This window comes from Piliocolobus tephrosceles, chromosome 1, assembly GCF_002776525.5.
Source record: "Piliocolobus tephrosceles isolate RC106 chromosome 1, ASM277652v3, whole genome shotgun sequence".
Taxonomy (NCBI): Eukaryota; Metazoa; Chordata; class Mammalia; order Primates; family Cercopithecidae; genus Piliocolobus; species Piliocolobus tephrosceles.
In genome coordinates, this window is record NC_045434.1 from 94,410,155 (window position 1) to 94,425,123 (window position 14,969).

Sequence of the window (14,969 nt, forward strand, 5' to 3'; positions counted from 1 at the left end):
TGAGATCAGGAAGGGAGCTGTGTTGTTTGACTGGGCCTGGGATGAGTGTACCTCTGACAGAGGTGGGGCACAGACAAGATGGCCTCTGTTGTCCAACCCTTCATATGTGCTTTATTTAATGTGTTTCCTTTACTGTCCTGAAACAGTGAGGCCTTACTTCATTTCTTTTTCTCTTAGTCAGATTCTGAGGAAGATGAACCCACAAAGAAGAAAACTATCCTTCAGGTAAGCGTTGTGACATAAACCTTTTTTTTTCTCTTCCTGTATTATTTTCTCAAAGACAGGACTTACAGTACCCAGCAGTTTTCAAATTAGGTTTAGAGCAAACACAGATATTTGAGGACTATTTAGGTTTGGCTTTGTTTTTCTTTATAACTTCCGACTTTGTGCATCTCTACCCTCTCCACTCTGTTCCTGGCTTTAACATGCTGGTATTACCTTTCCTGGAAGACAGGCAGTGGTAGGGAGATGAATTGTAACTGAATTCAGTTCATTACGTAGAGTGTAAAAGGATTATTTAGGGAGGGTAGAATAAGTGGATTAGTCAAAATGATGTTAAAATTGTCTATCTTCTCCCTATCTTATTTTTAACCTGGAAAATAAGCATTTAAATAGCACTTACTGTGTACTAGGCACTGTTCTAAGTGCTTTACTAGCATTTAATTGATTTCATCCTCATGATAGTGCCTAAGTCATAGTATTATCATCCCTGTTTTACATACGAGGAAACGAGGAATTTGCCTAAGATCAGACAACTAATATGGGCAGAGCTGGGATTCAGACTCAGGCAATCTGACAATTTTTTTTTTTTTTTGAGATGGAGTTTCTCTCTTGTTGCCCAGGCTGGAGTGCAATGGCGTGATCTCGGCTCACCACATCCTCCTCCTCCTAGTTCAAGTGATTGTCCTGCCTCAGCCTCCTGAGTAGCTGGGTTTACAGGCATGCGCCACCACACCTGGCTAATTTTGCATTTTTAGTAGAGACGGGGTTTCTCCATGTTGGTCAGGCTGGTCTCAAACTCCCGACCTCAGGTGATCTGCCCACCTCAGCCTCCCCAAAGCACTGGGATTACAGGTGTGAGCCACCGCGCCTGACCAGTCTATTGAGTCCAAGCTCTTAACTGCTGCACTTAGCTCCTTGTAATTGAAACCAGAAGTCCTCAACAAGGCAGTGCTAGTAGATGATTTCCCTGCTGTTTGCTTCTGTTTCCCCTCATCTCAGTACCATTATCCTGGCCCCCAGGATATGGGGGAATGTGGAAGGAGTTTCTTCCCATTCCTTCCACACTTGGTGATTTATATATTCTAACCTGATGTTGATCGTATGTCTCAGGAAAAAGCAGAAGTGGTCCTGCTTTTGTAAAGTGGCTGACTTGCCTGGCACAGTGGCTCACACCTGTAATCCCAACACTGGGAGGTCCAGGCAGGCAGATCACTTGAGGTCAGGAGTTTGAGACCAGCCTGACCAACATGGTCTCTACTAAAAGTACAAAAATTAGCCGGGCGTGGTGGCGGGTGCTTGTTGTCCTAGCTACTCGAGAGGTTGAGGCAGGAGAATCGCTTGAACCCGGGAGATGGAAGTTGCAGTGAGCTGAGATTGTGTCACTGCACTTCAGCCTGGGCAACAGAGCAAGACTCTGTCAAAAATAAATAAATTAAATAAATAAATAAATAAATAAATAAATAAATAAATAAATACAATAAAAATTAAATTAAATTAAAAATAATAAAATAAAATAGTGGCTGTCTTGTGATTCGAGTATATGGTACGAAGCTGCCCCTTCTCCTGACTCGGTTAAATGTTGCTTCCACCTCTGAGCAGTCTTAGAAGGACGTATTTGTGTGGAAGTTAGAAAGATAACTGGCGAGGCTGGTGTTTGTATTTATAGTGGATGAAAAGGGAGTCATGGACGACGCTGGCGTGCTGAGACTGAGCAAAGGCAGTCCTGTTACCAGGATAGCTTCCTGGAGGAGGTGGACTGGCTCAGAAGGCGCCCCCACTGTAAGACTAAAGACTGTAAAGAACAGTCTTCCAGGTGGTAGGAAGAAATGAGTAGACAGAGGAATTGTGAGCTCTTAAGGCAGAGTGGGGACCTAGGACTGCAAAGTGTTGTAGCCATGACCCCAGATATCGGGTAAGTCAGACACTTCAAAGGTAGCCTGAAGGTGCGCTCCGCCGCATACCTCAGTCTGGTTCCTATGAACCACAGCCTCTGGGCGCCGCCAGGCTGGACTAACCCAAATCTGTGAACACACACACAGCAAGAAGAGCCCACTCTCCAGATGAGCAGTTGTGTGTGGCTTGACTCAAATGTCTTATTCACCCTGGGCATTTCTTGGCTGAGAAGGCTGGAGTACACAGGTACTCTAAGACAGTGACACAGTGACCGTATCCGTTCTCTTTTTCCAGTGGTCATTTCCCTCAGCTTTACAGTTAGGCCAAGCTGGCTTTTTAGCACAGAGAAAGCAGAATCTGAGAGATTCTTTTGGGTAATAGGAACTCTGAATGGGCTGGGCCAATTAGCTTACAGATCAAAAGTTAAATGCTTGACTCTGGCATTAACAAGCTAATATGCCACATCTATAGGGCCTTCCTTGGGTAGGGTAGGGACTTTCTTCAGATTAAAAAAATGTAGCGCATATATACTCATTTCTGGCTGACAAAACTACCTCTGTTTGTATGATGGCACTAAACATGCTATAAAATTACATGTTTTTGTAAAAAGCAGTAATGTCTTAGATTAGGGAAATTTGCAAGCTGAAATAAGTCTGAAAAGAACTGAGGATGATCTTATAAAAACCCTTTCAGTCAGCTAATGTAGGATTCTATGGTCGTAACTAAAAAATACCCTTAGGCCAGGCGCTGTGGCTCATGCCTGTAATCCCAGCACTTTGGGAGGCCGAGGCGGGTGGATCACAGGTCAGGTGTTCAAGACCAGCTTGGCCAAAATGGTAAAACCCCGTCTCTACTAAAAATACAAAAATTAGCCAGGCATGCATGGTGGTGGGCCCCTATAATCCCAGCTACTCGGGAGGCTGAGGCAGAGAATTGCTTGAACCTGGGAGGCAGAGGTTGCAGTAAGCCGAGATCATGTCACTGCATACCAGCCTGGGTGACAGAGCAAGATTCCGACTAAAAAAAAAAAAAATACCCTTAGCCCTTGAGTCCTGAGGGAGCTGCTCCATCCACACCGAGGCTTCAGGTTCCTATCTAAGGGGGGAAAGAAAAGAGAAAGGAAATCCTGTTTCCTGTGCTCTGGGGATGGTGACAAGGAGAGCAATTTAAAGGGTTGGAAAAAGCTGTGTGAGGCACCTTGCAGTCTCTGGACTCAATGCTTCCTTGTTGAGCATGCTGGGCCTCCGGTCTTTCCTAGGCACCATTAGCACTGCCGAGGGGTCTCGCTCAGGGTTAGCTTTCTCCCTTGATTAGGCAAAGGGACTATTATTTATTTATTTATTTTTTTGAGACGGAGTCTCACTCTGTCACCCAGGCTGGAATACAGTGGTATGATATTGGCTCACTGCAACCTCCACCTCCTGGGTTCAGCTCAATTCTCCTGCCTCAGCCTCCCAAGTAGCTGGGATTATAGGCACCCGCCACCATGCCTGGCTAATTTTTGTATTTGTAGTAGAGACGGGCCTTCAGTATGTTGGCCAGGCTGGTCTGGAGCTCCTGACCTCATGATCTGCCCACCTTAGCCTCCCAAAGTGCTGGGATTACAGGCGTGAGCCACTGCGCCTGGCCGGGAGGGAACTTCTGGCAGCAGTATGAATGTCTCTTTTGGACAGAACCTTGTTCCTGATTTTGGGTAGTGTTCCGAAGGAAGGCGAAGGCTCTTGTGTTAAGAGGTCCCTTCAGGACCTGGAGAGAGGTTGAGTGATGAGCTGGAGAGACCTGGGCTTTTTGGGAGGAAGGATGATGTGAGGTTAAGAGCATCATATTTGTTGAAGACACAGAGTTGAGGAAGGCTCGCTCTGTGGAAGAGGGCAGTGGAGCTGGGTTGGGATGGAAGAGAAGAAGAATGATACCTCACCTTGGGAGAAGCAGCCCGCAGAAAGGTCTGAAGTAGCAGGGGTCAAGCCCAGATTGGGTGGTCTGAGTGGATGGAAGTAAGGAGGAAACAAGGGTTGGTAAGACTTTAGGCTACAGAACTTATCTGTAATTGTTTTTGGTGTTGCTAGTACATAAAATCTCACCTGTCATCTTTCTTTCCTCCTACCCCAAACCTGGGCTCACCAGGGATCTGGCGAGGGGACTGGTTTGTCTGCCTTGCTTCCCCAACCTAAAAACCTGACTGTGAAAGAGACTAACAGGTTGCTCCTGCCCCATGCCTTCTCCTGCAAACCCTCGGATGGCTCCCCTGATACTAAGCCCTCCAGACTGGCTTCTAAGACCAAGACTTCCTCTCTTGCCCCTGTTGTGGGCACCACAACCACCACTCCGTCGCCCTCTGCTATCAAGGCTGCTGCCAAGAGTGCTGCCCTGCAGGTGACAAAGCAGATCACGCAGGAGGAAGATGAGAGTGATGAGGAAGTAGCCCCCGAAAACTTTTTCTCCCTCCCTGAAAAGGCCGAGCCACCTGGAGTTGAGCCATACCCTTACCCCATCCCCACTGACCCTGAAGAGCTGCCTCCAGGCACGGAACCAGAGCCGGCTTTCCAGGACGATGCAGCCAACGCCCCCCTTGAATTCAAGATGGCAGCAGGCTCAAGTGGGGCCCCTTGGATGCCTAAGCCTGGGGATGACTACAGCTACAATCAGTTTTCCACGTATGGCGATGCCAATGCTGCTGGTGCTTATTATCAGGTGGGTAGGAGGCACAGAGGGCAGGCGAGGGAATATTGGAACATGGTGGTCAAGGAGAGCTTTGAGCTAGTGATACAGCCTCTGTGGTGTCACTTTGGCTCAATTTATTAGGCTGCAGAACGTACCTGTATTCTGAACTATATTAATCTAAATTGCCCAAGTCTTGAAGTCTGACAGGGTGAACCACATAAATGACACCTTTATTCTGAAAACAATCTATTTATTGTTTATTGATCCATAATATTTGTACATATTTGTGATTGATATATATATATCTGTTTTTTTCTTCCTAACCTTTATTTTAGGTTCAGAAGGTACATACACAGGTTTGTTACATGGGCAAATTGCATGATACAGGGGTTTGATGTACAGATTATTTTGTCACCCAGGTAATGAGCATAGTACCCGATAGGTATAGTGCCTGATAGGTAGGTTTTTGGCTTTTTTTTTTTTTTATTTGAGAGAGAATCTGTGTCGCCCAGGCTGGAGTGCAGTGGTGCAATCTTGGCTCAACTGCAACCTCTGCCTCCTGAGTTCAAGTGATTCTCCTGCCTCAGCCTCCTGAGTAGCTGGGACTACAGGTGTGTGCCACCACTACCACGCCCCACTAATTTTTGTATTTGTATTTTATATTTTTTGAGATGGAGTCTTGTTCTGTTGCCCAGGCTGGAGTGCAGTGGCACGATCTTGACTCACTGCAACCTCCACCTCCCAGGTTCAAGCAACTCTCCCTCCTCAGCCTCCCTAATAGCTGGGGCTACAGGCACATTCCACCATGCCTGCTAATTTAATTTTTGTATTTTTAGTAGAGACGGGTTTTACCATGTTGACCAGGTTGGTCTCAAACTTCTGGCCTTAAGTGATCTGCCCATTTCAGCCTCCTAAAGTGATAGGATTATAGTGTGAGCCACCACACTTGGCTGTAATAGGTAGTTTTTGATCCTCACCCTCCATACTCAAGTAGGTCCTGGTGTCTATTGTTCCCTTCCTTGTGTCCATGTGTACTCAGTATTTAGTTCCCATTTATAAGTGAAAACGTGGTATTTGGTTTTCTGTTTCTGTGTTAATTTGCTTAATGGCTTCCAGCTCCATCCATGCTGCTGCAAAGGACATGATTTTGTTCTTTTTTTATGGCTGTGTAGTATTCCATGGTATATATGTACCACATTTTCTTTTTTCAGTCCACTGTTGATGGGCGTGTAGGTTGATTCTGTGTCTTTGCTATTGCGAAGAATGCTGTGATGAACATGTGTGTATGTGTCTCTACAGTAGAATAATTTATATTCCTTTGGGTATATACCCAGTAATGGAGTTGCTAGGTTGAATGGTAGCTCTGTTTTAAGTTCTCTGAGAAATCTCCAAACTACTTTCCATGGTGGCTGAACTAATTTACATTCCCATCCCCAGTGTATAAGTGTTCTCGTTTTCTCCACAACCTTGCCAGCATCTGTTATTTTTTTACTTTGCAATAATAGCCATTCTGACTGGTGTGAGATGGTATCTCATTGTGGTTTTGATTTGTATTTCCCTGATAATTATTGATGTTGAGCATTTAAAAACATAGATATTGGCCATTTCTATTACTTGTTTTGAGAAGTGTCTATTCAGATCCTTTGCCCACTTTTTCATGAAATTATTATTATTTTAATAGTTAAGTTTGAGTTTTTTGTATATTCCACAATATAGTCCCTTGTCAGATGGATAGTTTGTAAATATTTTCTCCCGTTCTACATGTTGTCTCTTCATTCTGTTGTTTCCTTTGCTATGCAGAAGCTTTTTGGTTTAATATCGTGCCATTTGTCGAAGTTTGGTTGTGTGTGTTTTTTTGTTTTGTTTTTTTCCCCAAGATGGAATCTTGCTCTGTTGCCTAGGCTGGAGTGCAGTGGTGTAATCTCGGCTCACTGCATCCTCTGCCTCCCAGGTTCAAGAGATTCTCTTGCCTCAGCCTTGAGTAGCTGGGATTACAGGTGCCTGCCACCACACCCAGCTAATTTTTGTATTTTTATTTATTTATTTATTTAGAGACGGAGTTTTGCTCTTGTTGCCCAGGCTGGAGTGCAATGGCACGATCTCGGTTCACCGCAACCTCCGCCTCCCATGTTCAAGTGATTATCCTGCCTCAGCCTCCTGAGTAGCTTGGATTACAGGCATGCGCCACCACACCTGGCTAATTTTTTGTATTTTTAGTAGAGGCGGGTTTCTCTATGTTGGTCAGGCTGGTCTCGAACTCCTGATCTCAGGTGATCCGCCCACTTCAGCCTCCCAAAGTACTGGGATTACAGACGTGAGCTACTGCGCCCTGCCTATTTTTAATTTTTCATTTTTTTACTTTTGAGATGACGTTTTGCTCTGTCACCCAGGCTGGAGTGCAGTGATGCGATCCCGGCTCACTGCAACCTCCACCTCCTGGATTCAAGCGTTTCTCCTGTCTCAGGCCTCTCGAGTAACTGGGATTATACACGCCTGCCACCATGCCCGGCTAATTTTTGTATTTTTAGTAGAGACTGGGTTTCACCGTGTTGGTCAGGCTGGTCTGGAACTCCTGATCTCAGGTGATCTGCTCGCCTTGGACTCCCAAAGTGATGGGATTACAGGTGTGAGCCACCGTACCCCGCCGACTTTTGGTTTTATTGCCTGTGCTTTTGAGGTTTTTAGCTGTAAAATTTTTGCCTAGACCAATGTCCTGGAGCACTTCCCCTGTGTTGAAAACAAAATCTGATTGTGGGAGCTGATGAGAGATATGAAGGGAAGAGGACTGATATCTAATCTTGGAGTTACAAGATAGCTTCCTGAAATGTGGATGATGAGGATAAGGGAATCTATGGCATAGACTTCAAGATAGCAGTTAAGTCTTAAGAAGAGTTTCTAGAGGTGAGGAGTATTGAGAAAAACAGGAAGGGACAGTTGGGGCCGAAGAGGAAAGAAGGGAATCTGGAGGGGTTGAGTGCAAAATAAGAATAAAGAGAATCCCCTCACCACCCCCCTCCCCCAAAGAAAAGAAGAATAAAGAGAATCGTGAGCATGATTTGAGGGTTGAATCTCAAGCTGAGTTTGGGCAAGTTACTTAACCACCTCTCTCAGTCTCAGGTTCTTCAGGTTAAAATGGGATATCAGAGCAACTCAAAGCATTGCGAAAATAATTACATTAGTTTAGCATGGTGGTTCCTGGAAAATAGACAATGTTTAATAAATGCTGATTGTAACTTTTTATTCACGTTGTATTCACCTGTTGTTTGGAAGAGATATTTAGATTTGATCCGTATGGCCTCAGAGAGTAAAAGTATAGAATGCCAGGTTGTAAGTAGGTTTAAGAGATAATTCCTAGCAGTCAGAGCTTCCCAAGATGTAGAGGGCTCCTAGGAGCAGGAGCTGGGGGACCTGGCACCAGTGGTGGAGTTGAACAGAGGCGGCTGGCTGGCCCCATAACTGGGCAGCTTCAGCAAGTTTAAAAACTGCTGGCCTGGGATGGTTGGAAGACTTAAGTCCCTTCAACCACTGTGATTCTCTGAATGGTCAGCGTTATTGTTTTCAATCCGGGCATGAGTGAAGAGGGAGGGCTTTGTGGAGAACCTGTTCTGACCAAATACTTTGAAAACAATTGTGTTTCCTAAATCTTTGCTGTTAAGCCTTGTTGTTTCATATAGGCTGAGCAGAGATAGTATATCTGCCCTTAAGGTTGTTGTTAGAAGGATGGAGGAAGATAGGCTGGGCACTGGCTCACACCTGTAATCCCAGCACTTTGGGAGGCCAAGGTGGGTAGATCACCTGAGGTCAGGAGTTCGAGACCAGCCTGACCAATATGATGAAACTCCATCTCTAGTAAAAATACAAAAATTAGCTGGGCGTGGTGGCATGCGCCTATAATCCCAGCTACATGGGAGGCTGAGACAGGAGAATCACTTGAACCCTGGAGGCGGAGGTTGCAGTGAGCCAAGGTGGCACCATTGCACTCCAGCCTAGGCAACAAGAGCGAAACTCCATCTCAAAAAAAAAAAGAAGGATGGAGAAAGATAGTGTTTTTAACTCTTTAGCAGAAAAAAAAGATGCCATTTAAATTGAATAACAAATTAGAATTCTATGTGCAGTTATAAACACCATTGAGATAATCTATGTAAATTAAAGCACTTTAAATACACCAGGGGACTCTGAAATTTAAATGTATCTTATTGTGAATACCAATATAAAAAAATCCATACTCTAATTGCTCTAGATTTTTATATATTATTTTTCTTTAGTAAATATTAAACCTATTTTCGTTTAGCTCATCATAAAATGAATATTCTTAGAGGGGCATTTCTTGGAGTTTAAGACAAAGTGGAAGAATTAGGAAAAAGTGTAGGCCCTTGGAGGAAACAGTTTATTGGCCCTGTGGCTGCCTGACTTGGCCAAGCAGGGGCCTTGCCCTTGCCTTCACCCTCCTCTTTCTCTAGGATCTGCAACAACATCTGGGCCACTCACCTCTAAGGGGAATCATGAGATTCCTGAACTAAAAATCTGGTAAATAAACCTGGTTTGTTTCCAGCTTTGTAAGTTTCATTGTATCCTAATAGTGGTTATTTTAAATCAGAGAGCTATAGCCTCCCCGCCCTGTTTAGACTATTTCCTTGTATCCACGGGACCAAACTAGAATGAGGAGCAGGAATGGCATGACATATGCCTTCTTGTCCCTGCTCGCATTGTAGCTCATTGGGGTCTTATGAGCAGGAGGAGCAGGGCTGAAGGCATGGTAGAGGTAAGGGGTGAGAGTTGCTCTTAGGAAGTAGCTGAGGGAGCAAGGTATAGACTGAAGCAGGAGAGACAGTTTTTATTTCTTATTACCCTTTCCTAAAAAATATCCATCTGTCTGGATAGTGTAGATGAGAAAAGCTGTAGGGACTGTTCTTGAGTTATAGGTAGGTCTTTGGGATCTATGCCTTTAACTGGTCTGTGTGAGGAAGCTGTAGTGTGGATATCTCACCACTGCCTCTTTGATGACGATTTTCCATTTCTGGACAGACCTTACCTTCCCCTCTCCAACTGTGCCCTCAGTTGGTGTGTTTTTCTTTCCTGTTTGGCTGCAGGATTATTACAGTGGTGGCTACTATCCTGCACAGGACTCGGCCCTGGTCCCACCCCAGGAAATTGCCCCAGATGCCTCCTTCATCGATGACGAAGCAGTAAGTTAACAAAGCACAAGTGACCATCTTTGACCCCTGGGCACCATGTTTCAAATCTGAAGCCAAAGAAAATTAAAAAAAACACACACACAAAAGACAAAACTGTATCAGGATTAGGTTGGCAACATGTAATGGAGAAACCCTAATTAATAGTGGCTTATATAGAGCAAGTTAGTTTTTTTCTTCATGGAAGAAGGATACAGGGGTGTTTTGGAAGCGCCACAGAGTCAGGGATCTAGTCTCCTTCTTTTTTTTGGGTAGAGACGGGGTCTTGCTTGTTGCCCAGGTTGCACTTGAACTCCTGGGCTCAAGCAGTCCTTCTGCCTTGGTCTCCCAAAGTGGTGGGATTACAGGTGTGATTTACCATGCCTGGCTTCAGTCTCTTTCTGATCATTGCTTTGTCATCCCTAGGCTGTGGCCTTTATTCTTATGGTCCATGATAGCAGTTAAAGCTACAGCTATCACACTGGCATTGAAGATGCAGCAGGGTAGAGAAAGAAAGAGGAGGAACACTTCACCTCCCTTTCTAGGAGACTTCCTGAAAGTTCCTAAGAGCACGTCCATTTTGATCTCACTGACTAGAATCCGCTCAAGTGGCCATAGCTAGTTGTTTGGTTTGTTTTGCTTTCTGTTTGTTTGTTTTGAGCAGAGTCTTGCTGTGTCGCCCAGGCTGGAGTACGGTGGCACGATCTCAGCTCACTGCAACCTCTGCCTCCCAGGCTCAAGCGATTCTTGTGCCTCAGCCTCCTGAGTAGGAGTAGCTGGGATTACAGGCATGTGCCACCATGCCCAGCTAATTTTTATATTTTTAGTAAAGATGGGGTTTCACCACGTTGGCTCAGGCTAGTCTCAAACTCCTGGCCTCAAGTGATCAGCCCATCTCGGCCTCCCAAAGTGCTGGGATTACAGGCGTTAGCCATCGCATCTAGCTGGCCATATCTAGTTGTAAGGGGGTGTAGGAAATATAGTGTTTTATTAGTTGCGTGGTAATATGCCTAGCAAAAATTTTGGATTCTTTCACACTAAAGAAGAGAATGGATTTGGGGAGGCACCAAGCAGCTATGTTAAATAATCCTTGTGTTTTACACAATGGTCTCTCCCTGCTGCTAGCTTTCCCAAGCTTCAGCGAAAGGAAAGGTAAAAGCACAATGTCCTGTGACTTTCAGGCCCTTATTCGGGATATAAAGTACTGTTCTATCTTGTCTGCAGGGAATCAGAGCCTATTAGGAGGGATCTGCAGAAATAGGGGGTGCTACCTTTCCATGGAGGTTCTTATAAAAAATAATTCTTCTCTACTTACCTTTTCCCAGAAAGGTATCCATCCCTTTGCATACTTCTGCTTGTGCTTGATACTGTTCATCCACTTCCCTATGGATCTCCTTGGCAGGTTTGATAGTTGGTTTCTTTGGGAACCAACTAAGCCTAGGAGACAGCTGAGAACCCACTTAGTGGCAAAAGTCAGTTTCTTATAGGTAGAGTGAGTACAGAAGGCCTCACTAATGTTGAGATCAGGACCTGGATCTCACTGAATCTTCTGAGTTTTAAAATTCTATTCTCCTTCACCCACATTCCCTTTGAGGCACACCTCTGGATGACTTGTGTGGTTTGCATTTTGTTTTTTTAGGAAGAGGAAAGAGTAGCAGTCTCCTAGAAAGTTTACTGGGCTTTCTTTTTTCTTTACCCTTAAAAACTTTTGAAGTTAAAGCTAAGCCTCTGTGTGTGTGAGGCTCCTTTTCTATTCAGCCCCACGTTCTTTGTCTCTGATGTCCACTCTGGTGTGGGGTCTGTTGATTCGATGATACCGAACAATTAGAAGGAACAGAGATGGACAAAGAACTGATTTTTAAAGGAGAAATCCTGGAGTTCTGTGTTTTTTTGGGGCTTAGAATTTTAGTTTTTTAGAGGCGAGGTCTTGCTGTGTTTCCCAGGGACCACAGGCACACACCACCACACTCGGCTAATTTTTTAATTTTTTTATAGAGATGGGGTCTCACTTTATTGCCCAGGCTTGTCTCAAACTCCTGGGCTCGAGTGATCCTCCCACCTTTGCCTCCCAAAATGCTGGTATTATAGGTGTGAGTCACCCTGCCTGGCCTGCTCTGAATTCTTTTTTTTTTTGTTTTGAGTCTCAAAACTCTTTTGAGACAAGAGTTTCACTCTTCTTACCCAGGCCGGGGTGCAGTGGTGCAATTTCGGCTCTCCGCAACCTCTGCCTCCCTGGTTCAAGCAATTCTCCTGACTCAGCCTCCTAAGTAGCTGGGGTTACGGCTGGTATTAAACTCCTGACCTCAGGTGATCCGCCTGCCTCGGCCTCCCAAAGTGCTGGGATTACAGTTGTGAGCCACCATTCCCGGCCTGCTCCGAATTCTTAATTTGAAAATTGTATGCAGTCCTTTTAGGCAGATATAATTAAAAATAAAATAGATTCAGGGGTACATGTGCCAGTTTGTTACATGGATATATTGCTTAGTGGTAGGCAGATAACTGTTTGAGTACAAATTCATACCACTGGTTCTCTGTTGTCATTCATGTTTGGAGATACCTCTTAGCTTCCCTTTTCCTGAGTTCAAGAGACATTCTGAATAGAAGTAGCCTTTCATCTGGCATCAAGGGAATTTGGTAGGTGGCAGGGTAAAAGGACATAGAGAAGAACTGAGGGTGCCTTGGGATTGGTGAGTCACAAAAGCATTCCATAAACTCTGGCTCTTTAGTGACATCTGCTGACCCCCTTGCCCAGATTCCTGACTCCTGCATTTTTTTCTTTTCTAGTTTAAGCGGCTGCAGGGCAAGAGAAACCGAGGGAGAGAAGAAATCAACTTTGTGGAGATCAAAGGTGATGACCAGCTCAGTGGGGCCCAGCAATGGATGACTAAGTCATTGACAGAAGAGAAAACCATGAAGTCATTCAGCAAAGTAAGTGGGAAAGGTCTATTGAGTGGTCAACTTGGGAGGCTGCAAAGCAAAATCTTGTTTTACTCCCCGTCTTGACCCCACACCCCATTGTTATTGTCACAGCACCTTTAGTAAACACATTTTGCCATGGTACTTGAGTGTGCAGCAAACCTCACAGATACAGCAGCTCCTTCCCTCTAGAACTTTGCGGGACTGTAACAGCTCTCCAGCTGGATGGAGGGTCTGGTTGCTGAGGCTGAGTAGTTGCAGAGGACTCCAGCCTGTGGCTGTGGCTCCTTCCCAGGCTGCACAGAATCCATAGCTGCTCTACTCTTTCCCTATAGTCAGATCCTTCTTTCCTTTTTTTGATTTAAAGTTTTTTGCTTTTTTTGTTTTAATTTTTATTCTTTTAAAATACTATCTTCTTCATTTCCTTCCCTCCTTCCCTCCCTTCTTCCTTTTCTCCTTTCTTCGTTCCAATTGTTTTCATTTTTTGGTGGTAGTTTTGTTTGGTTTTGTTTTGTTTTTCAGAGTCTCACTCTGTTGCCCAGTCTGGCATGCACTGGCTCAGTCACAGCTCATTGCAACCTCTGCCTCCCAGGCTCAAGTGATCCTCCCACCTCAGCCTCCTGAGTTGCTGGGACTACAGGTGCATGCCACCATACCCATCTAATTTTTGTACTTTTTTGTAGAGTTGGAGTTTCACCATATTGTCCAGGCTGGTCTTGAACTCCTGGCCTCAAGTGATCCACCCTCCTTGGCCTTGACCTCCCAAAGTGCTGGGATTACAGGCATGAGCCACTATACCTGGCCCCAGTTAGTTCCTTGTTTCAAGCTGGGACCTGGCTCAGCACATCTTTGAGGTGTGAGCACAACAGAACCTCAGAAATCCTGGAGTCCTTAGATTCTGAGTGTGCAACTCTTCTGTGTTCTCTTCATTATTGATTGTAGCCAGCTGTAGTCTTTCCAGTGCCTTTATTCATCACATTTCCCACACTATACTCCTGCCTTCTCTGTCCTAGTTTTCTTTAGTCAGTATGATGAACGTTTCTTCACCTAGTAGCTGAGAACAGCAAATGTGGACATTTATGAGCCTGCCACAGGAGGGAAAATGTGGGAAAGCCCTGGACTTGAGCCCAGCACCAGCAAGGCCAAGGTCGAGGATTTTGTTCCCTTTTCCTCCCCCCATTTGCTTTGCTTTGTTCTATGGCCACAGATGGCCATACAAGCTCCAGCCATTTGTTTTAACTGAATGCTGGCGGTCATACAGGACAGAGCAAAGGATTGTGGTTAGATCAGCATAGATCCATCACTGTTTACTGGAAAAACCACTTAGGAGAGCATGCTCTACCAACTGTGGGTCGAGAAGCATAGTCACATAGTAATAGCTACTGTTGTTAATGCTCACTGTGGGCCAGGAATGGAGCTGGATGTTTTATGTATGTCATCTTTAACTGTCACATTAAATGACATTAAATAGCAGCAAGCAATTAGTATTTGCTCTTTTCCTATCTCCAAGTTTTCTTGCCACCGTCTCATTCTATTGAACTAGATTTTGTTAAAAGGAGAAAAAGATATGGTCCTTGTCCTTGAGGAGTTGACAGCATAGTTGGGAAGAAGAGATTTAAGGACACTTGAGTGTAAATGATTACAGTGCAAATTGATTACATAAGTGCTGAGGAGACTCTAGAGAGGAGTTTTGGGAGTTGGGTGGAGATGATTAGGAAGCTTCTAGTCTGAGACAACTCTGGCAGAGGACAGAAAAACCACAGAATGAAAGCCCAGACCAATATAGACTTTGACAGTAAATCATTTGCATCAAAGTTTGGTTACGGGTTCAGTGCAGTTACGGGCGGAGGCTGGAAGACTGGGGAGAGGTAGAGTGATTGTGAAATTTCTAATTCCAGGGAAACTGCTGGCACTTACTAGAATGGGGAAGGTGGGGGTTTTAGCCAGAGGTGATTGATGGGAGTGAGCTTGATAAGCAGTAGATGGGAGACAGGCTAGACATCTGGCTTGACTGGGTAGAAGAGGACAGAGATGAAGAGGGTTTGAAGGGAGATGGGCACAGGGATTATGGGAGGACCTGGCGGGGGGGGGGGGGGGGGGGGGGGG

The 14,969-nt window shown here is 45.0% G+C and overlaps 1 protein-coding gene across 2 annotated transcripts in view; it reads left to right on the forward strand.

Annotated features, from left to right (window-relative positions):
- The window catches only part of PRCC (proline rich mitotic checkpoint control factor), a 36,346-nt gene that overhangs the window by 17,157 nt on the left and 4,220 nt on the right, over positions 1–14,969 (forward strand). For both annotated transcript variants that reach the window (XM_023214071.3, XM_023214070.3), the window contains exons 2-5: positions 178–225; positions 4,240–4,806; positions 9,867–9,962; positions 12,732–12,875. In XM_023214071.3, the coding sequence (XP_023069839.1) occupies positions 178–225; positions 4,240–4,806; positions 9,867–9,962; positions 12,732–12,875 (855 nt within the window). The remainder of the gene's footprint in view (positions 1–177; positions 226–4,239; positions 4,807–9,866; positions 9,963–12,731; positions 12,876–14,969) is intronic.